Source organism: Coturnix japonica, chromosome 12 (assembly GCF_001577835.2).
Source record: "Coturnix japonica isolate 7356 chromosome 12, Coturnix japonica 2.1, whole genome shotgun sequence".
Lineage (NCBI taxonomy): Eukaryota > Metazoa > Chordata > Aves > Galliformes > Phasianidae > Coturnix > Coturnix japonica.
The window spans coordinates 3,444,020-3,467,553 of NC_029527.1; the positions used below are offsets into that span (position 1 = coordinate 3,444,020).

At 38.7% G+C, this 23,534-nt stretch overlaps 2 protein-coding genes across 6 annotated transcripts in view; one reads left to right on the forward strand and one right to left on the reverse strand.

Annotated features, from left to right (window-relative positions):
- Positions 1-23,534, forward strand: part of CFAP92 (cilia and flagella associated protein 92 (putative)) — a 76,415-nt gene that overhangs the window by 18,046 nt on the left and 34,835 nt on the right. The window contains exon 3 of the mRNA XM_015874714.2: positions 1,276-1,388. The gene's annotated coding sequence lies outside the window, so the exon portion shown is untranslated. The remainder of the gene's footprint in view (positions 1-1,275; positions 1,389-23,534) is intronic.
- The window catches only part of EFCC1 (EF-hand and coiled-coil domain containing 1), a 31,489-nt gene continuing 13,665 nt past the window's right edge, over positions 5,711-23,534 (reverse strand). Inside the window, exons 3-8 of one of the 5 annotated variants that reach the window (XR_001557880.2) lie at positions 14,771-14,913; positions 13,145-13,280; positions 12,646-12,815; positions 11,037-11,195; positions 9,649-9,718; positions 5,711-8,211 (exon numbers count right to left, since the gene is read on the reverse strand). Coding sequence is in view for 4 of the 5 variants with exons in the window: in XM_015874722.2 (XP_015730208.1) it covers positions 8,078-8,211; positions 9,649-9,718; positions 11,037-11,195; positions 12,653-12,815; positions 13,145-13,280; positions 14,771-14,913 (805 nt within the window). In the remaining variant the exon portion in view is untranslated. The remainder of the gene's footprint in view (positions 8,212-9,648; positions 9,719-11,036; positions 11,196-12,645; positions 12,816-13,144; positions 13,281-14,770; positions 14,914-23,534) is intronic. The other 4 variants (XM_015874723.2, XM_015874722.2, XM_015874724.2 and 1 more) reach the window with 4 other exon arrangements.

A 23,534-nucleotide genomic window follows, 5' to 3' on the forward strand; every position in this document is an offset into this window, starting at 1 on the left:
CCTAATTTCCTTGAAAATTCCTACATTTTCTAAAATTCCTTTTATTATTTTTATTTTTATTTTTATTTTTATTTTTATTTTTATTTTTATTTTTATTTTTATTTTTATTTTTATTTTTATTTTTATTTTTATTTTTTTTTCTGACTTGTCAAGTATCACCATCAAAACCCAATGCTTGGAAATACTTGTTCAAGAAGCATCTTGTTTTGGCTGTGATTAATGGTGGAAATAAAAGAACATACAGAGCAGTGAGCAGTTTTACTTGGGGCAAAGTTCTTAGTGGACGTAAATTGAACATCTGAGAAAAGAAGCAGAGGAACTAATTCTCAATTCAGCAAAGACTGAGATTTTCTCAGCCTGCAGGACATTGGATACAACTAATACACAGTGCAGATGGCACCTTATTTTTAGGCTTCTATTATTTGCAGAGAAGTCTGTAAACTGAAATTCAATACCTGTCTTTTTTGCTCCGAGCCAGCACGTAAACGAATGTCTTGAAGAGGGTGAAAATACTTGTGACTCTGAACAAATGTTCTTGATATTCATCTCTGAGAGGTTTCAAAGGTGATGGCGTGAAGGGAATTTTCATGAGTCCAGAGTTGCTAACAGCATTTTTCGTTTATACGTGGAAAAGCCCCATGGGCTGAATGCTTAAAATACAATGAATGGTCTGGGTGCTACCTGATACAGTACAAAAATAACAGCAATATCATTGTACAGCCGCTGCGGAGAAACAGATGAGTGTATAAATCTGCTTGTGCAATCTGACCATGAGAAAGGCTTTTGTGATCATCTTTGCAGTGTGAAAAAGAGGACCCACAAGTGAACAGCTGTTGCTACATTCTTCACAAGGCAGCCTTGCAGGTGCATCATGGTGTTCAGCACATGCCAATAGCCAAGGAATCACTCAAACTCAATTTAAAGTCTTAAGATTATAGTGATAGTAGGGATATATCTTTCCTCTTTAGAGAACCAGAGTAGATGCATCATGTAGGTCTCATTTGCTCATCAGCCTCTTCAGAAACAGGTACTCATGATAAATTCATGATGGTCACTGCTGCAGAAACTGTCAGTTTCCTTTACTTTAATCCAAAAACATTTGTCAAAACTGAAGAAGAAAATGGCATCTTATTCCAAAACAATATCCACACACAGTAATAGTTACAACTTACAAATCAGCACAACTTATTTTTAATTAATAGGTGGTAAACTTGCTTTGGATGTGTAACATAAAGAATTGTTCTTCATTTCAACAAACTTTTTCTTTTTTTTTAGGCTATGGGCTGCATCATTTCACTCCAACCATCTCCAAACAGCGTTCTTAAAACTCCAAGATATTTAAAGCAAAAAAAGACTGATCTGATGACAGATTTCTGCAGATTTTATATGTAAGTAACGGTGTCATCATTTTACCAAGGGAAGACAGGTATGTGCTTGCTGTCTTTCTCTGGCTGTTACACTTACAGTTTCTGCTCATGGTATGAAGAGAAATATTTTCTTATTCTTGCATATCCAATATTTATTTCATTCAGAGAAATATGTGAATATCAACTGATGAAACATGGTAAGGTGTGAGTATTTCCCTCCTGAGGAGAGCTTTCCATGTAACATTGTGAAGTTGGTGGGAGTTCTGTGGACTGGTTCAGAATAAATAATCCACGTGTTTTAGAGCACAAAGACAAATGAGAATTGTTAGAAGTGAGCAGGGAATATAAAGCACTGACACAAGCAGTTGTCCTTGACCAGACAATGTAGAAGTTGGTTGTTGGAAAATATCTCTTATCTGCTTTTGGGCAGACAAAGGGCCATTTGTTCTTCTGAGACAAAATCTAAGGTCAAAGGAAACAGTGAATACTGGAGGATCTGAAACTGGGGAAGGGTGGATTTCAGTGATTGGTCATGTGCTCCAGATGTAGCCAAATAGCAATTTATCATTTCATTGTCATTGCTGATCAAACAAAGCAAACATGACATGCACAAATTGTTTGAGTAGCAAAATTACCTTGTGTTTAGTTAGGATGAGGTGTTGTGTAAACAGCATAGTGATTGCTGAAGGTATTTTCTGAAGCATTCTTGTAAGTTATTTCTAGGAAATAAATCTGAATGACTTTTCTATTATAGTTCATTTTTCTCCTTATCACTGTGAAAAATCTTTCCAAAGACCTCTGCTGAACACACTTGCAAGGTAACATAGCCATTGTAGGGCCACAATGTGACTTTTCAGCACTCCTGAGTCTGTAGCTGCAGGACTTTGTGTGAAAGTGAAAAAATAAGGGAAAATGTGACTTGTAGTTGCTCTTTATTTGTCTGACAATTTATGAGCCAGTCCAACTGCAGTTCCACTATCCTTCAAAGATCTCCAGCTGTTAATTTTCAACAGAAGTTCTAACCAGGTCTCCATAATGTTATCATTCAATAGCAGATGCAGCTTTAAAATTATTTACAGAGTTTATTCATCTATGCAGGAACGAATTGAATCTGGAGTCTGTAACAAGCAAATTCCAACAGTTACATACAAATAGCTGGATTTGGTTCTTTCTACTTTTAGTAGTGGTAGCACACGAGCCTGATAATATATAAGCTGATTTTTGTTGCTAAATCTGTTTCTGCCTGTACGGCCCATCTTGCACAGGCTGAGCAGCCCTAGCTTTCTCAGCATCTCTTTGCCTGTCAGCTTCTCCAGTCTCTTGATCATCTTTGTGGCCACTCACTAGACTCCTATTTACATAACAGGATAACAATAACAATAATAAATTGTTATCAGTAAAAAATATAGATGTCTATCTTGAGGCTTTATAGCTGTTGAAATGGAGGGCTATAGGCATAAGCTAGAAATCTTGCAACACATTTTTGTTACAGTTATCACTGCAGAAATAAAATGTTCACATTTATCAATATAATACAAAAACCTTATTTCTCTTTATTAGTAAGTTTGCTTTCCAAATTCCATGCAAAAGACACTTCCTTCATATATCTGACATCTTGATTCCATACATCAAATAATTAGGTCAGAGCGTTCACTGAGATTCACTGCAAAAAGCTCAGATTCTCCCATCTGCATCAGTAAATCTTTGGTGTTCTCTGAATAGAAAAGCATCTGATATGCAATTATTTCTTATTTCTCACGTCCTGGGATAGTTCTGTGTTTCAGGATTTGAAATGCTTCACGTTTCTTTTCTGTCTCTACTCCCTGGATTTGTTGTTCAGTTCAGTGGCTCCTTAAATCTGATTTGTGACTCAAATTATTGGTTCTGTCACTTTTATTTATATGTAACTTCAGCCAGATGCATAAAAGCAGCTCCAGTTATGTTTTCCTTCTTGATAGGTTCTCTCCAGCATTAATGATTCTCTCTAAAGCATTAGTTTAACAAGGGCTGTTGTATGTCTTGAGTTACAAAATGGATGCATGGGATCAGGCATTTTGCTTCTCTCCCTGTGAGACTAGAAGTATAACAGCAGAGAGAACACCTCACGCATAGTATGTAGCTTCCCATTTTTATACTGGGGAGAGTAGAGCTTTTTATTTGCGGAATATTATGTGTGGTTACAGTAAAAGTTAAGCTGTTTACTGCATTCTTCATTGGAAAGAAGTGTGCTGTAATGGTGGAGTTGGTGATGTTTTCTCTGTGCTGTTATGTAAAGGTGACCTAGAAGTGGTTTCCATGGTATTAGCATGTGCTACACACTACCCATGGCAGGTCTCAGGGGGGCCTGGCAGGCTGTTGTGTTTAAAATCTGAGCACATTGAAGAGTCTTTCAAATGTCTCTCAAAACCTGGTGACATTTTTGGGTGACTGTCAGTTCTTCGGTAGATGAGTCAGCAGTGTGTCTCAGCCCAGCACATGACAGATGTTTGTTCATCAGCAATTAGCAGCAGCACTGACTTCTTTGCGTGTCCCCAGAGCTGATCCCTGCTGGTCAGAGGTACAGTGCTTGTCAAGAAAGAAAGCAGGACTGCTGCATATGCTGGACTAATCCTGTGAATGTATAATGAGTTTTATTTTCCAGATCAGTTTAAAAACAAAATGACTTTCTCTTTGCTATTGCTTTTTTCTGAGGGGGGAGGGGTTTAAATATGGTTAGGGCAAGTTGTCTCCTTGTGTTTTCAGCTTTCATGTGGCCCTCCATGAATTTTCTGTTTTTGCTTTTTTCTTCTGTTTTTTCTTTTTCTATCTTTCAGACAGAAAATTCCTGACAATATACTGAACATTTACTTTATCAGAGTAATTTTTTCCACTTGTACTTGCAAAAAAAATCAAGTCAGCAAAACCAGAACTATAAAACAATGAAACTTTGTTAAAGAACAAAAGTGGTCTCCAACTACATACACTTAGATCTTGTGACCTTTTTGCTTTGCAGCGGTTAAAAACACCTGAATGGTGATATTTTTCAATGTCATCCTACAGTCTTTGCTTACTCCTCGACAGAGATAAATTAGCTCATAGTTCTTTGAGGCAGAATCATAAAATGGTAATTTTGTAAGGTAATTGTGTCGTGGTCTCAAAAGTACCATTCATGCAAAAACAAACCCACAGAGAATGTAGCATTTGAGTGTAGTTTGGAAGCCTATCTGCCCTCACCTGGATACATCTGCCTGGTGGGCAGAATTTTTGCTTCTTGTTCTGACCATCTGAACTAAACCTGTAGTGAAGATATACCATCAATAAGAACACAGCTCAAATGCCTTGTCTCATTAATATGTAAAGGTGTGTTTCTATATGCTGTGGGTAGTTAAATTAAATATTTCACAACCTGAGTTATGCTGAACTCAGTGAGTAAGTTGGGATCTGAAAGCTATTGTAGCCAAGTTAGATAGATGTGTTGGCACAGACCGTCCACTGGTAGGACCAGCGCCATTCTGCTTTCAGCCTTGTACACCTTGTGCTGCTTCTTCAGAAATGGCATCATTTCTGTTCTTCTCTCAGCGTGGGACTTGTATAGTTCATCTTCCTCTACAAAGGAGTCAGGAAAGCAGAATAGAATCCTAACAGAAACACCATCATGGCCATTTGAAAGTGAAGTGTAAATCAGGAAATAAGGATGATTTACAACTGAATTTAACACTAAGAAACACATTGCTATGCTTTTGCATTATGCAGAATTATGAATAAAATTATTAAACAAATAAGATAATGTATGTATTAAAGGTTTGATTGTCTTTAAATTCCATGAAATTATAAACCTAAGAGAAACCCTTTGGCTGGTAATGTAATAAGTCACACATGCTGGGAATGTTTATTGTCTTTCTATCATACCTAGCAATTCTATTTCATGCAGCACTGTTTAAAAGTGTTCTTCTTAGCAGTAAGATGAATACAAAGATCGAAGTCTGAACAGTCTTTTATGATGAAATGTGCCATCTGTGAAATTAATTGACCCTATCATAAAGGTGAGGAGATTCAATGTCAGCAAATTCAGCAAACAAACATGCTAGTGCCAGGGATTTTTTTCTTCCCAAAGTGTGTACAAACCTTTTGGAGCAGCTCTGGCTGGAGACTTCCACATTGATTTGGTGCTAAAATTCTTTAAATCCAATAGGTTGACAGGAGGTCACTTTCAGCTACTTCTGGGAGGAGTTCAATGAAAACAAATGGCAGTGCAGGTCATAAATGCTCCCACATTAATGTTTGGAATGGTTTGAAGATAATAATGAGACATGATCAGGTATTTCTGTTTATTTGGTAAAGATTCAAACACTACAAAAGGCAAGATGTATTTATTTATTTTATTTTTTAATGAAAAGTAGCTGAAATCTGCTGAGGTAACGACTGAAGGAGGGCTCCAGAAAACCTAAGGCTTTGGGTTTTGCTTCCCAGAATTATTATACAATCTCTTTTGAATGAGATCCAAATAATAAATTAAGCTGTGGAAGCCTACCTGCTTTTGAGGCAGAGCTGGAAATTTCTGAGTTACACTGATGTAAAGTCACAGATTTATGCAGCTTCGTATTAAATATTAATCAGCCCCAGCTGAGGTTGACAGACAGTATAAAACATTGAGGTAAAAGTATTTCAGAAAATAATCAATTTTAAGGTCAATAAAGAAAGTCTTTTAGAAGTACAATGCCTCTGATTTACAGGATTTGAGGGCTGCCCCATAAATTGCCTTTTGAAGTTAAAATAATCAGCTTCTTTTGTAGGCACCTGAATTGCTGCAGCAATGAAACATTCTCTCCAGTTACATTCAATATAACAAAGGGAAGTCCAACTCAAAAGATTAATCAGGATATGCTGATGTATCAAAATTCATTTTGATAGAGTCGTTTTGTAAGAAAATAAGGATGTCGTTATTTGAAGCTAACTTAACAAGATGTGATTTAGGTGTTTCTTATGTAAGTTAAGTGGTGTTTGTGCAGAAAGTCTTCCATTTATCTCAGCTGTTTGCTACTCCCTTAACACCAGCTTAAGTGTTAAGTGACATTTTCCAGTTTCTGTTCACGTCTCAGCTGCTGCTTGGATAAGCCAGGCAGTACTCGGACTGTATTGCTCCTCCCCTCTTTTGTCATCAGCACATCAGTCTGGTTATATCTAGGTTTCTAGAAATAGATGAGAAGGTTAAGTAGAAACTCAGTGGTGAAAAAGATAGAAAAAATATATAATTAACACAGTACTATGAAGACATTGCTAAGTATATATAATACAAGTATACATGCAGATGTATCTCTAGAGTGGATACAGTAAATATTACTAATTTGGATGCTGATGGAATCCTGCAATAATGAAGGTAGCCATAATCAGGCATGTATGTGCATTATAAACCTATTTCTGATGTAATTTCATGACATTTTCTCTCTTCCTGGGAAAGTCCTAGGCATCTATAAGCAACAGAGTGCATTATGAATAAAAGAAATAGAAATCCTCTTAATCCCCAAATTGGATTGTGGCACAGATCTTTTTTTTTTTTTCCACATGAAATCAATTTTCATGGAAAAAAAACTCATATATGCACAGTTCTGAGCTGAATGGTCTTATTTCATCTCTGGCACTAACTCAGGCAAATGAGATCATATTCTTAAAAGATCTCCAGCACACTTTAAAATAACGTAAGTTCAACTGAATGGTTTAAGGACTCTGCTTCTTTAGTTTCTGTGTTTGAGAGTTGAATGAAACAGTGAAAGTATTATGGGAACTATATGTGTATATATATATATATATACATATTCCAATTCTGCCCCCAGGAATTATTCAGTTGCTGATTAAAATGACACCATGGTTAGACACAGCATTTTAATGTAGTTTGTTTGCTAGTGGGGCCTATCTTTGTGTAAGTTCACATGCACTGAGGGAAATTAAATGAGAAAACAAGGTCGGATACTGCAGGTGGCATTTGCTTGTGCAACAGTGGCAGCTGCTGCAAAGCGAATGTTTTGTCCTTCCCTTTATATTATATGTTTTCCAAGAACTAAAATGGAAATTTTAATATAAAATCTAAGCCTTTTGTCAGCAAAGGCTATTCCAGAGATCTGTGTAATTGCAAATATAAAATTCAGCATGGCAATAACTGATCTATCTTTAGCATTAAATAAGGCGAATAACTGAATCACATATACAGATGCACACAACTGTATTTTAAACACGAGTCCTTAAGACTTGCACTACTGGCTACACTTCAGTGTATTCTTTTAATATAGTCTTTTGGCTACTTGTATGTTGTAGAAACAGTTTACTTGCCTCTGAATACATAGGCAGACTTTTGCTTTTGAACTGAGTTATCACAAAAGCTAGAATTTGTGTTCAGGCAGAGTGTAACCAGGGCTGTAAATCTAAAAGGGTCAGGTTGATGTATTTGGAATTCTTTTTATTTGGTTAACCACTTCAGCTCCAGGGCCATTGTGCAAGGATGGCTGGGCTGCTAAGTAAGGTAATGCTCTTTAACTTAAGGGAGGACGTGATGTTAGCAGAGAAACTGACGTTCTTCCCAGAAATAGCAGGTGTTTGATGTCATGGCTTCATCATTCTAGTACTCTTCTCCTTTACTGAGTTACTTTGAATTTGGCAGATCATAATGACTCATCCCATGTTTGAATGAATGAGAGCTGTTGCTCAGTTGGTCGTGTGGCTGAAGCTGGCACTGCTGCTCAGCAGGAGATGACCAGTGGGTTAGTCAAGGACTGGCGACTCTGAGCCTTCTCCAGAGGCTGGCTTTGTAAGATTTCACAGGCTGTCAACTCATGGTAAAGAGTATCTAGGACTTCAAACAGGTGGGCTTTTCCTTTAAAAAGAAAATTGCAAACATTGTTATTTGAACAAAGACAGAAATTTGCACTTTCTTCTTAACAGGTACCGGTACAAGTAATTAACAAAACATATCTACATTCTGAGATAAAATGAATTCCCATTTCTATAAAGAGTCTGTTTTCTTTATTATTTCTCTTGCTTTACTCACTGCTTATTGAGTTCTCATGTATAAAAATTACTATTTCCTATCACAGTAAAAGGTCGCTCATTCAACTGTCTGCTTACTTAGTCTTGTCCAATGCATAGAAAATGTTTGATTCAGAGACTTAGGAAAGCTGCTTAAGTCACATTAAGTGCACAGTCAGAAAACGGAAAGCAGAGAAGGTGAAGAGCTTATGGCAGTGGTGATGCAGAATATACAGAGAGCTTCACAAGGCTACTTCACTATTTAACTCATTTTAGGAAGCTGAACTGTGCTGCAGTTACAGAGGGAGGTAATTTGTTTCAGAAGCATCATTTGGAGTCAGCATTCCCCTGCAGCAAAAATGGTAGAACCCTTTGGACACATGTAGTGTGGATTCTCCCAGTCTCCTCTTGTGTTTGACAAGGCAGTACCTGATCTATAGGTCAGATATAGTTTCTTTCTGTGTGGGTGTCTTGGAGCCAGTTGGTGCACTATAATAAACAGCGAGGCTTTGGAACAGAAAAACCCAGGATGTTTTGTATGTTGTTCTTCCTAAATCACTGTTATTAATATTCTCCAAAACCAGACCCTCGGGCTGCATCTGCTTTTCTATGATCTCGTCTTTGACAACCGTCTCCCTGTTAAAAGCCCTTACAAACCATGTTCTTAGGCTTGGTACAGAATGTTCCTTTTTTGAATGTAAGTACCAATGCTCTGCTAATAGGAACAAAGTAATCAAGCCTAAACCTCTGGGCTGTGATCCCTGTATACTTCCTAAAAAGGCAGCTCTGGTACATTGGACCATTGTCCAGGGAGATGATATTGCAAGTTGCACTTTCATAAGGGGGACATGAAAGATTGTTAGAGGAGTTCTACGTTGAAGCAGTTTCATTATGAAAATATTTTTTTAATCCCTCATTGCTGCAGAACAAGAATACAACATGCACCCAGATGGGAACCTAATAAATAGCTGGCTTACATATTCAGCATCATGTTTTGAATGAAGCCCTGACGACATTAGTGGAATACTGAATTGTTCCCCTACTGCCAAATTCCAATTGCAATCTAGCTAAAATCAGCCCTGGATGCTGTTCTGTTTCTGAAGTGTAGTAGACTAGAAAGCATCACTGTCTCCTGGTTATCTGCCTGTGTAGTGTTTCTTTCTCCCCACCCTGTCCCCCAGCATTTGAGGTGTTTTTTTCATACTTGGTTCTTCATTATCTAGTGTTGTTTCTGAGAGGAATATTTTCATCCTTCTTGGTCTTCATGCATGATTTACTTTCTTACCATGTTGGGGGTCATGACAGGATTCCAAAGTGCTCAGCAAGATTTTCCCCAAGGCTCGCTTAGATATGTTCTTTAAAAAAAACAAGATAATATTATGGCACAATTATGTTCTTCACCAGTTTAAATGTGTGCAGTAAAATTTATGCACGGTGTATTTACATTTGAAAAATCAAACCAAACTGAAGCTGAAGCACAGGAAAGTGTCCAGGCAGGTTTTGAATATCTCCAGAGAAGGAGACTTTTGTGGCAGGCTGGGCTTACACAGGACCTCTGCAACACACTGTGTGCTTTTAATACTCCTGACACATTGTGTTTGCCTTTGGAAAGTCATTGCTTTCTAGTAGATTCTGTTGCAAATGTAATACTGGGGTATTTGTAACATGAAGGAATATGTAATAGGCTGGGAAAGTGTTACTGATAGTTACTGATGAATAAGGTTTCTTTTGCTTGAAGTGTAACCCATTAGAGGTTTAGGGGATCCTTGCTAAATTCTACTGGGAATGCTGTAAATCTCCTCGTTCACATTGACAGCATCATTGCCTGTACTTGTGCTATGGAAGCTGGCAGCATGCATTGGTGTATTTCCAGCTATGATTAGAATTAAGTGCTATTATCACCAATACATGGCACCCTGGGTGATGGATTGTCTCCTAAGCAGAAATGATTTGCAGTAATACAGCTGACCAGTGAATGACACATTGAAGTCTTGACACAAAAGGTTATTATGCTGGCTGCCACTCATAATTGTTACTAGTGTAATCCTCCACTGGACTTTTATCAATACATATGTCAGACTAACAATATGAAAAGAGAATTTCCTTGTCAAGTGCTAGAATAAGTTACCCACATTATGAGATATTGCACTTGTTCCCTGGAGTCATCAGTGGAACATGAACGTGCTTCTACCAGAGCACAGTGCTCATCTGAGGAAGCATTCTCATCTCACACAGATTAGACAAAGCTTTGCTGAAAATTGAGGAGAATTCTGAATCATTATCAAAGAAATTAGCTCCCAGCAGTACAGTATGGCTCCCAACATACCCCATGTTCTGCAGATTATCCAATTTGCCTGTCTTTTGGCTGGCCGTTATCAGTCCCCAAGCAAGAGACTGAGATTTCTTTTCTAAGGGCTTACCACACTGGCCATGTACTTCTGCGATGTCCTTGTGTTCACCTTTATAAATCCATGTTTGGATTATTAATCAGATAAGAAACTTCTCACAGAAAAATACAATGTTGGTATATGAGAAGGGGTATTATTGCTTTAATACTGAATCAGTGCTACTGCAGGATTTTGTGCTGAATGGAATAAATGAACATCATTTTTTGGTTTGAAAATAATACTGTCATAAACATTTTTAAGTTACTGGCCTACTTTCTTGCCATACCAAGTCTCGCAGCTGTTGAAGAAGCTGTAAAACATCCATGAGCTTTTCTTCCACCAGTGACAGCCTAACTCTCTCAGTCTCCAACATCTGTAGCTCCATCTTCAACATTTCGGTTTCCTCCACCTTTTGCTGCAGTTCAGATAGCAACGGGCCTTTCATCTGGATAATGACACAGGAATTAAAAGCACTGGAGCTTTTAACTTTCTTGCATAACAATTGCAAAGCTAAGGTTTCCCCTTTATCTGGTAAATGTCAGTTCACTCAAGAAGACTACCTTGAAAAGTACATTTCTTTAATGTACTATGTAAAGAATCAATATTTGCTAGGAAATGCATGCTTCACACTTGCAGGTACTGGCAATTCACTCAAGATTGGATGCTAGCAGATCATTCAGAAATTTTAGGTACTGGCATTCCTGCTTCAGCCTTCTAACACTTTGTATTCCTGTAGTCCTCTATAAAACATAACTGATTTGTGTTCCCTCACTGGAACAAACTGGTGCTCATTTATCCTGGTTCTGCACCCTGCCAGGTCCCTGTGCCCATACCATCACATAGCTGCTTCTTCAGTTACATTGGCTTGTAGGAAGCCTCTTTTCTTAGTTGTTATAGCATAACAATCTTCTTGTCCTATGTAAGCACGCTAGTTTCTGGATACTTTTATATTTATGTACATTTGTATGTATGTTTATGTTGGGGTTTTTCTCTTATTGTGCTTCCAGACAGTGGCTCAGTGTAGCATTAAAACATTCTGACTGCTTTCCCTAGATAGGTTACCTCTAATACCTGTTCATACCTTAACACTTGAAAATAAGAAAATGATGATTTTAGAGCACAAGCTGTTTTTAAAACTTAGATAATGAGGAGGGATGGTGAATAGTTGGGTTGCAGGGCTTAGAGGAGTGGGTTGCGTCCTTGGTTCTGCCCAAGTCCCTTAGCACAGCCTGATTTTGGATCTGTGCCTTGGTTGTGAAATGGAAATACTACCTTGCCAAATGTCCATTTTGAGAATAAGGCAGTTTCTGATAGGCAGTACCCTTACAAAAGAGAGAGAGTGCTACAGGAATAACCTGAGCTCTGGAGTACAGCACCCAAATGAAGCCAGGATAATGAATAAAAAGGACGTGGAGCTCTTTGAATGGGTCCAAAGGAGAACCACTAAGATGACCAGAGGGCTGGAGCACCTCTCCTGAGAAGAAGGGTTGAGGGAACTGGGCTTGATCAGCTTGAAGAAGAGAAGGCTGTGGGGTGACCTCACTGTGGCCTTCCAGTACTTGAAGAGAGCTTATAAACAGGAGGGAGAGTGACTGTTTATGAGGGTGGATAGACATAACAAGGAGGAATGGTTTTAAACTGAGACAGAAGATGCATAGCCAAAATGTAACTGCTACAGGACAGTAGTGCAGGTGGCTCGTGCTGTGGACTCACAGTGGTTAAAAGTTGGGGTTTGAGCACAGAATGGCAGACCCAGACTGAAAGGTCAGCATTCATAGGGAAGGCTCTCACAAAGATCTGGCAACACCAAGGATAGAAAGTAGAATGGCTACAACAAAATGTAAAAGCACGTGGATAAAGGTACATAAACAACTGCTTCACCATATGCTTGGCACCTGTTACCTCCTCCATATTTGTTTCCAGTTTCTTCACTTCGTGCCCTTTAAGCTCCAGCTGCTCACTGAGCTGGCTGATTCGCTCCTCTAGCTCCACAGCAGCTTCATAGCCATCAGCACTGCTGGTCTCCAAGTAAGTCATGAGCTTTTTCGTTTTTTTTTCATCACATCTATATGTACATATACGAACAAAAAAGCAAGTGAAAACTTATGATGATGATCTGTGTTTGTAAAAATAAATACATCGATAAAACAACATTAAAAGCACACACACACAAAAAAACCCAAACCAACCTTCCCACAAATCTTTGAGCAGAGCAGGTCCCAGCTGATGCTGATTAGGATCAGGTGTCAGTATTGAGATCATTATTTGCCCCATGCACAGAGCCCTTCTGATTTTGGCTCTGCAGGATTAATACCTCTTACTGAAGCCAGAGCGCCCACAGATCATGAGGTAATATTCTCAAAGGGCTCAGGTAAAATAAATCTCAGAACATACCCACTGCCACAGCAAGGGAGCTTAGCCAGTATCTCCTTTATGTGGGCTGTCTCAGGTTGCTGGTCTCCTGCCCACTTCTCCTCCTCTTCATCAGAGGCCGCCTGGCCCTCCACTGCCCGGAACAGCTGCTCGTCTGCTGAGAAATCAACAGTTGCTCAGCTACAAAACGACCCCAGGGTACCACAGCTGTGACAATTTAAACCGGTGAGATAGAAGTTTAAACTGCACAAGTGAGGCTCAGCACAGGGTCTTCTATCAGCCATGGAGAGAGGCTTAAAGCTGGGGTGGTGTCGTCTCAGCAGAGATTATTATTTTAAGAACATTCAATGCTTCAGCATCCTCTTGCAGGTAACCTACAGCTCTTTATTTTCATTTTAGTGTGACTAGATAATGTATTATTAAGGGGTCACAATTACCTTTTGCATCTGAAACTGTTGTAGTATTTGTTAGGGTGGGCTTTTTGTTCTTTTTTTTTTCACCATCCAAGTGTGTATTTAGAGTGCAAGAGTTTGAATTAATTTTCCTCTGTTTTGTTGTCATACTGTGTTTTGTAGAGAGAGTGATTTACATATGTAGCTAACATCTGACTGGTAGGCTTCAACCTTATGTATATCTGCTTAATGTCATCCTATCACCTCCCCATGTGCCAGGTAATGATGTGTCTTAAATATGTGTGTATTTTGTACGTGCACTTGTACACAAGGCGTCTACTGCTCCAGAAATATTTTGGCATTTTTATACTGCACGTTAGAAAAGCTGTAGTATTTCCATGCTGCTGGCCGGAGCCCCGCCAGGGGGCAGCCGCGTGCCGCGCTGCTTTGCCTTCGATAAAATCACGGAGCTCTTTATTAAGACGCTTAGGCGGTAATTTGTAACTTTGCTCTACCTTGTTTTTCTTTTCTGGCTAATTTGTTTGAGAAACTTTTGTTCACAAGCTCCTTGAACTTGATCTGTGATGTATCAAATGTGGAATCTCTCTTTGAGTTGGAAAAGTGCCTGATTTAGTAACGTATTAGTGAAAGCAGGTTCATTGTATAAGTCTGAAGAACGTGCTGCAGTGCTGTGTTTATTATTATCTTTTGCCTCCATGAGCATCTGCTTGCCAGCTCCATTACAGACACAAGGCCTAATTTTATGCATTACAAATAGGTTTCTTAAGCTTGCAGTGAAGATGTGTTATTACTTGTAGTTGATCACAAGTAACTGTTTTTGTCATCTTTGAGGTATGTCAAAAAGCATTGAAGGTAGGCTGGATTTACTTTGCAGCTGCTGCCTACTTGGCACTGTGCAGAGATGCTGGGAGATGTTTGGTGTCATCATAAATGCCTCTAATGATTATGGCAGTTCAGTGATCCACTTAAAGCTGTCCTCTCTTTGAAAGCCCTGGTACCAGTAAATCCTAGTCTAAGTCACTTTTAGCAAAAGCCAGTCTTAGACAAAACTGAGGATCTTTAGAATGTTCAGTCTTGCATGAAGCAAAACTATGTTGGGAGGGAGAAGTAGAAAGCTGTGATATTATATATTTCTAAATCTAGGCTTTCAAGCTCTATTGATATTTGTGGCCTTGGTGGATTAATATCTAATTAGTTCTCTGCTGTGGAAATAGTTGAGTACTGGGCTTGGTACCGTTTTCAGTAATCCCAGCTCTGCCAGTGGGAGATGTTCGGTCTTGTTGCACAACAGAAAAGCAGAATCCATCTGATAAGGCTGTTGCATCTTTCTGCTCTGGGCTGCTTCTGGAAGTAAGCTGGAATTTCACAATTTCTGATCTGGAAAAGAAAGACAAAGTAAGGTGGAATTGTAGGAAATATCTAGAAACCAAGATGAATGTCCACTGTGTGGCACACAAATGATGAATGAAAAACACTGCTCAAGCTTGAAATAAAGGAGTAGGGTCATCATCCTTCAGTGCCTGTGAAATCAAACTGCCAAGCACTGCGCTGAGTCCTTTTCTGCTGGAATCAGAGGAAGGTGCATTTCAACTTTTCTTATGTTTAGGTAATAAAAACTAAATATTGCCTTTAGCTTTTAGTTCACATCAAGGACATCTGGAAAATATGCATGGAAACAGTCTATTCTGGCCATAAAGTCTCCCTTCTCCACTGACAGTGACAGAGTACATGCTTCGTTTTTAACATGAACACATAGCTAGGGTAGCAAGTCTTGCATCTAGTCACTTAGACTGGTATTCTGGCTTATAAATGTCAGGCTACGGCAGTGAACCAAGACTCAGTTCAGTCTACAGACGAGTAATAGAAAGTGGCTCTGCAAGAGTATCATCTTAATGCTAATATTAAAGGCTTTTTGTGGGTCCCTCAAATGAAACTGCAGGGAATGAGGTGCCACGTGGATAGCAGTAGTAGCCAGCAGTGCTGTATTTCACAGGTTCAAATGCTTTATGCGTACACAAAATTGGTTTTCATGCTGCACTTGTGAGGCATTTCAGTACATCTTACATATAAAAATATGTACTGATAGTTTCTGAAGAACCAAAGCAGGACTGGATCTCATGGTGTTAGTGGGTCTATGCGCACGGGGCGAATAGCCATGAGTTTAACACAACAAAAAGCCTGTATTTCAGAAATCTATAGGGTAGAAACTCAAGGCAAACCATGTTAGAAAACATTGCTTCTTTTTCACTCCCTCCAATAGAGCTGACTGCATAAAAATTAATGATGTGTTTTGTTTACAGTTTATGGTATTAGCTTAGCAACAATCAGATTTCCTGCAAAGTCAAGGGAAATAGCAGCCTCCACAATGAAGCCTGGCTGGTCATTTAGCATTCATTAGTTCAGGGAGTGGAAGAAGGGGGGAAATCATTACATAGCCTGCAAACAGCAAGTCTGGGAATTCAAAATGGAGGCTTCTGCTATCATCGCTGCAGGGTTTTGCTGTGAGTTTAGTGCTGTGGTAACTCTGAAATACAGTAATATTTCCTTTAGCAAGGATGTTACGCTTCATTTTTTTCTGAATTATGCTTATTTCCTTTGTTTCTAAAGAAACATAAGTTGAGGTCTGATACTCAACAGGGAACGCTGACAGTCTTCTGATGGCTGTCTGGTATTTGTAGGTGGTACTTTTAATTCTGAGCTCCAGTGTAATTTAGATATGTTTGGAGAATTCTGGAGATAGAGGTAGTGAGATCTCACTATTAACTGTAGTGTCAAAGTTGGTTGAGATTTTTTAACCCGTAAAAAACTCAGAATATTGAAGTATTGTGAAAATCTTATACATTAAAGTGGGTAAGTGCTGTAATGTTTAATGGGAAAACTGTTGATTGTAATAATGGGTTGAATCTGGCAACCTCGTTTCAGTTTAGCTTGCTGTCCAAAGAACATTGAGAAATTGATTTATTTTTTTATTTTTAAAAATAAAGAAAAAACAATTTAAAAACCTTTCCCATAAAATTCAGTGCCTTTGGTGAGGACTTTGCTAATAGGCTACATCCACTTTGGCCAGTTTCAGCATAGACATAAATAACACCTTTCACCTCTCTGCAGTTCTTATAAAGGATCTTAAGATTAGCTGATGTAATACAATCTCTGTAGTAATTCTCCCGAGATGTTGTCATCAGCTCTCTGTAATAGCTGAGAAAGACAGAGAGCCATACAGATGGTGTGTTAGGTCTTCCTGCTCAGTGCATGATGAAAGACAGCCATATTATTCTTCTCTGGAGATATTCGTCTGGGGAGCCTGAAAAACATGTGAACTTTGAGCAAGGACCCTCAGACTCAGGTTATTCAGAATCAAGATTTAGATCTGGCTCAGGCTCTGTTAATTATGCCTCAGTTTTTTCAGCAGAAATGTAGCAATGCTAGAATTTCTTATGCCCTAGATAGAACAGCAGTGAAAATTAGTAAAACTAAGCATAGCAAGTGCAACTATTTCAAGGAATTTTAAATGGAGTAGATTTTAAATGTGTGTGAAGGAACATGTGGCCAGACACTGGAAATTGTGGCTGGATTTTCTCAGTTTTTCTGAGCTTAATAGTAGGTACAAATAAACCAACAGAATTTTTCTTCACACTCGACACTACTGGAGTACACAATATTGTCATCCTGAATGGAGGTGGTGGAGCCACCTATGGAGGCACGGTGATGGTTTTTGGTTGTGGAAACACCATGATCTCCCGATTTCTTATTGCATGATTATATATATATATATTTTCTTACTTTGGGGCTTTTTATTGTCCAAAAGAGATGGATCCAGACAATTTTGAGCCGAGGGAGATCTAAAGAACACGCATAATGAAACAGGCCAAGCAGTCTGCATTCACTGTCATGGCAAATGCATAAAAGTGCAATCTCCACTCATTCTTTAGCAAAGATTAAATTCTTTTCTCATTAGTATTCATGCAGCATCTAATGGGTCTTCATAAATGAGAAGCAATGTGAATAAACAGCACGTTTGTTTAGGGCAGAGATCAGAGGGGCAAGTAGTTCTGGAGGTGCCTGGGAAGCGTTTGTGTTGGGTGCGACGAGGTTTCCCTGGTGACATGCACACAGTGTACATGCATGTTGGCTCTTTGTGGTGAGAATAATGGGCAGCTCCAGAGAAGGGAAATTGAAGAGTGGAGAGCTGGAAAGAACTGGACCTTAAAGTAATATCCATGACTAATTGGCTTTTAATTGGCACTCCGCTTATTGTTATGGAAACTTCTAACTGCACCTGCTTCTGGTGCTAAACAAGTCTCTGACTTAAATAATTCCTCACTAACCATAAAGTAACTCTAAAGAATTGTTTGAGCCTGTGGGGTATGAGAAATGCATTTGAAACATGGAATCACAAAAGCTATAATTTGTGTTTTACTCTAAATTATTAGGTACTGTGAACATTAATGTAAGCCAGAGTGAGCACCTGAAAGTGGCAGCGGATTTTGATGGTAGCCTTTCTTGTCTATTATGTTATACTGTGAGATTAACTAATCATTTATATTCAGACTAACACGTAAGGCCGCTTTCATTATATTAAGAACCATCTTTGTACACAATAGATGCCTTTACACATGGATGCACACACCCATACACTTAAATCTGTTACAGATATATGAAAAAGAAAGCTAAACTGAAATGGCATGGCCAGGTTTCTTCCTGTGACTTGCAGAATGCATGACTTTCAGCTCTGTAATGCAGGTCAAGATCTAAGCATTGCTATTTGATGCTTTCCTAAGCGTGCTTGTCTTTGAAATTTTAATTTACTATTAATAAACTTGTTAGTCATTTGGACTGCTTAATGGGAGGTGGAAGATAATTAGGCTAAACAGATGAAGTATTACAGTGCTTTTATAAATCCTATATCTAGTGAGGGATTATATTGCCTAGTGGTAGCTCTGCATATATACAATATGTATGAAATCGCTCTATGTGGGGTATTTTGTGTTTAACAGTCACTGATTTATCTAGCAGAAACATGCCTCACTTTGGCATTATGTCACTCAATGCTTCTACCCCATTAAGGAATTGTTTTGTAGCAAAAGAAAGGAAATGATTTCCAGATGTTGCTCCACTGGAATGAAGATCTGTCACCACACCCTTATGATGAGACATTCAGCAGAATTATCTGGATTTCTAGAGTTTGTGTGCATGCAATTCAGATTTAAAGTCAGAAAAATACATATCACTAATGATAATAACGATATAATGATAGCCTAATGAATTTGGAGAGGCAGAAAAGGAAGGTGGCTCACATAACTGTGCTTTAAATTGCATGCGAATTATTTCTGAATAGTCTGTACTAGGTATTTTGGAAGATAGGACGTTGATATTAGCAGGAGAGGCAGTAGCCATTAATGCCTTAAGTCAGGTACTTAAATTCTCCCAGGAAAGTCACATAAGTGCCTGACTGTTCTTCCAGGAGAGCTTTCCTGCTGTGAAAGATGAGTCTGGGAGCTCATAGTGAAAGAGTGAGGGACTGCTTTGAGACCTGAGCCTGAGGTGTCAGTGCCAGCCACTTTCTGTTGTGAACATGGGGAGGTTACACCTTTTATGTTCCTCAGATCCTGTATCAGGAAACAAGAATAACAATTACCTCATCATGTTGTGTGTTCTGTTTCACTAATGTTTGCAAAACACCCTCAGATCTTTAAAGATGGCTATGCAATTATTAGATACTGTTCAATTCTCCAACCTCCTTTATGTTTAAGCTCTTTGCCTACTATTCCAGTGTTTGTTTTGAAGTAGTTTTAAGCTTCCTGAAAGCAGCACATCCATTGTTTTCAAGTTTTACGTTCTGGTGGGTGATTTGCAAAACAGAACGGTGCCTTTACAGTAATCCCCAAATAATTAGTTTCCTTCCTCATAAGTTATTTACCAGTTCATAGAGATCTGAAAAGTTTGCCTATTATTAGGTAGACTTTGACAGCGACTATAGCAGCTTCTGTTTAGCCATTTATTGGCCTTATAGCTGAATAAGAAATGTAATTAGGAGGTAGAAAAGCTGATGACAGAAATGTAACATAATCATATGTAGCTGCTCCCTCTCATGTAATAACTTATTTCTAACATTGTGTGCTAAGCCTCATCTGGCCTCCACAGGGGTAGATTTTTGCTTACCTCAGCAGTACTGCAACTGACTTCTGCTTTATCTTCTGCTTTATCTAATGAACCTCAGTTTTAATGAAGCTTGTCAAGAATACAAGATATATTTTCCTACAGCAGCAAAGTACTTGGAGAAGGTGTGTAACTTTTAGTAAGTGTAGCCTCATGACCACAAAAGAGTTAAATGACATTTTAGTTTCACTAAGGTGCGTTATTTAGGTAGGATCTTTGACTCAGTGCTACAGAACCAAACTTGCTGAGAAATGGCTGATTATGTGTGGACAGCACAGACAGGCCACAGAGTGGCCCTGCAGCTCTTTTCAAGTGAGAGAGCTAACAAGTGGTGAAGGGGGCAGATGGACCTCCTGCCATGCAGTGGCCCCACTGCATCACTGAGATGCAGTCTGCTTACATGGGCTCACAGCTGCCTCCATGGGGCGCAGTGCTGCTCACATCAACAGGAGCCTTGGAGGGGGCAAAGACTGCTCTTTTGGACAGCATTACATGTATTTGGAAGCAGATACTTCCTATTGTTTTCATAAAGTTTCCTCAATAGATTTCCACAGGAAAAGAGGGAAATCTGTATGAAAAACAGGAAGCAGTTCTCAGAAGCAGAAAACTGTAACCGAGCACTAGGAGGAAGACTTAAAATAAATGAGGTTGTTTAGAACAGTAGGTGATACTACTTGTATTATCTTACTGCAAAAACAGTGGTTTAAATTTAACATCACAGAACTATAGTGAAACTTTTTAAAGAAAGTATTTATAAAAATAGCTTTAGCCCTTCAACTTAGCTCATAGTAGGTGTCTGATATCTAAACTGCTACAGCCAGATTTTTTAAGCCATCTTTTCCATTCCTGATTTCTTACCTTGGACAAGTCTCTTGGAAAATTTCTCTCATGCCTCAGCCTTGGATGAGATCCCAAGCTTCCTAATGCTGATCCATCCCTCTTGCATCTGAGACTTAATTTTTTCCCTCAACTCTTTCTGCGTTCCACAATAAAATGTCAAATCCTAGGATCCATGGGTGTGTTATGAAAAGGAAGTAAGGTTAGCGTAAAATGTCATGCAGAAAAACCTGCTAAACAAAATCTTCTATAGATTTCACATCAGAGCCCCTTCCTGATCCATTCTCCTTGGAGTCCCATGAAGCACCAATTGCCTTGGAGAAATTACAGTTTTTGTTGCAAGCACTGAGAAAGGATGAGAAAGGTTGTTTGCAGCTCTCAACCTTAAAAACAAGTGTAGTCACATAAGGAAACTGCTGGCTGCAAAGGGAACTTAGTAGCCTACATAGATCTGAGGAAATTGGAGGAGAAATTGGAGCTTAATCTTACTTTCGTTTTGTATATTTAAATCAATAGTAGAAATCAATATAGTGCAAATGCAATATGTGTATTGTTTAGCCTGAAATTAAGGTTAGAGACCCCTTTTCACTCCAAAGCATCAGTTACAGTTATTAGAATGTTCTTGATTGTACTTATTACTTGAAGGGATTTGCAACAGTCTGTCATTGTATGATGTTTCCATGCTGTCCGCTGTGCCATGTTGTTCAGTAACAGAGAGATGATAATAATCATCTAACAGTGGATTTTTATGCACTATAGTGATTAGGCCAGCAATAACAGCTAAGGGTGGAATTTAACTGCTTTGCCTGGACTCCTGGTTATAAATTCCTTGAAACAGGGCATGAGCACCTAAACATCGAATAGCTGGCGGGTCATTTAAAACAACAATAAAGATACTAGCAGTAAACAAAGCCAGCTGTGCATTTATGTCCTTAAGGGATTAATGACCACATCCCATGAGCATGCAGAAGTCTGGATTGCATTAGAAAAGGCTCACTGAATTGTATTAATCCTGGCCAGACCTGGAACATTTAGGATAAATATGGCTTCATTTCAAGCTTCTGTCCTACTGGAAATAGAAATGACTTTAGTTTCAGATGTAAGGACAACTATTAATGCTTTTTTGAGAAGTGATAGGCTCCAGATTTGATGAATGGTCTAGGCTGGTTATTAAAAACTAAATAAATAAAAAATAAATTTCATTTTGTAGACAAAGTGTTTGCTTAAAAGTGAAAAGCCAAGCCCCTTATCTCCAGATTTCTAGTTAAAACCCAAGCACGGCATTAATAAGAGAAAGAAAGGGTATACCACACTCAAACCTATTTCAGAGGGCTTCAAAATTGCATCACACATGACAGACTCAAGCAACCTTTAGGTGCCTATTCTGATGGATATCGAATGGTGTGAACTCTGGCAGCTGTTTTAAAAACTATTATTTAAGCACCCACATCAAAATAACAGAAATCTAGGTATTTGGGCTTATAGCAGTGTGGGAAAGATACAGTGGCAGACATACAAGCTCCCAGCATCCCTTAAGACCACTGCTTACTTCAGTTCTTAGGCCCTGCTGCATCAAAGGTTGCTTCAGAGCATATTGCTACTGTTTGGCAAAGGGTTTAGCAAAGTCTTGACAAATGGCAGAAAATGTCCCATTATTACATGACATTTGTGATGGTTGATTTTCTCGTGAAGGCTTGTAAAGAGAAATAATTTTGTGAGGGACTGAATTGAATTTTAGAAGTGGCTTGAAGCAGAGATGGCTTATAATGTTGATTAAAGACCCAGTTGTGTTTTAATTGGTATGTAAAAAACATATCCTCAGTGATATGTAAAAGCTTATTGAGGTATCTAAACAGCTCCACAGTTCCCCAGAACCATATCATTAATTTTGGCTATATTATTCCCCTCTATTGGGAAGGAGGTTGGTTAAATAGTGCGGAGTGCCCTTTCTGTCTGCATGCTGGCTCTCTTTGCACAGTAAAACAAGCCAAGCATGGGTCAGAGCCTATTACTTTAAGGTACTTTGCAACAGTAGAAACGCATAGGACAGTAATTCCTGCTGAGCAGGCAGACCACTTCTTGCAGTGCAATAAAACCAGGTTGTGCTTATGTACAGTGGATTGGAAGGCTTCAAAGGTCTAACAGAGGACTTAAGAAATCACATTTACTCCTTTCAAAGCTCTGTTTATTTCTGTCATCCCACTGAATTTTAAAGGCTGCATCTCAGCAAAGTTGTGATAGCAGAATAGTCTTTCTTTTATCCCTAAGGGTGGAATTAGTTGATGGGTTTTGACAGTTTCCATTAGGAAAATTGGATTTTGAACTGTAGTTACAGTGCTGCCCCGTTTAGTGCTCTTCCTGTTATTGAATTCTCTTGTTACTGCATTATTACAGAAAAAACATAAGCTGATAAATCTTAACACATTAATGAGATGCCAGCTTGAAAGATACTCATTTTCTACTCTTCAAAAACCTTCCAAAGATTTTCATTTATTTATTTATTTTTTTTAAATTTATGTTAAAGTAATAAGCATAATAATCATACTCTCTAGCAGCTGCATCTTTTTCTGCAAGTGTTTGGATGGCCTCCCATAGCTGATATGTCTGCCTCAGCCAGCTGCTCCTTCCTGCCATCAGTGGGCTGCAGGAACTCAGGGCAATTAGCACCTCTTCAAATTATACCTGGTGTTCTTGAGCTCCTCTAATCCCATATAATAAATGCTGAAGTCCAAGTAAGAGCATTCTGAGGCAACATATTTATTTCTTCTACAAGATGTATAAAATGTTGTGTGTAATGCTAATGCAGATCTCAAAGTGCTATCAAATCAATCTCACCTAGTGCATGGTTCATTTCATAGTTACATGCGTTTTCTTTTCCTGTGCATATGTTGCCAATTGCAAAGTACTTTGGAGTTCAGTTTTGTATATTTCTTATCTCAGGACTACCTAGACTAGAAGAGATGAAAAGCCCTCTTTCAGAGCTATGGAGCACCATTTTTTCTCCC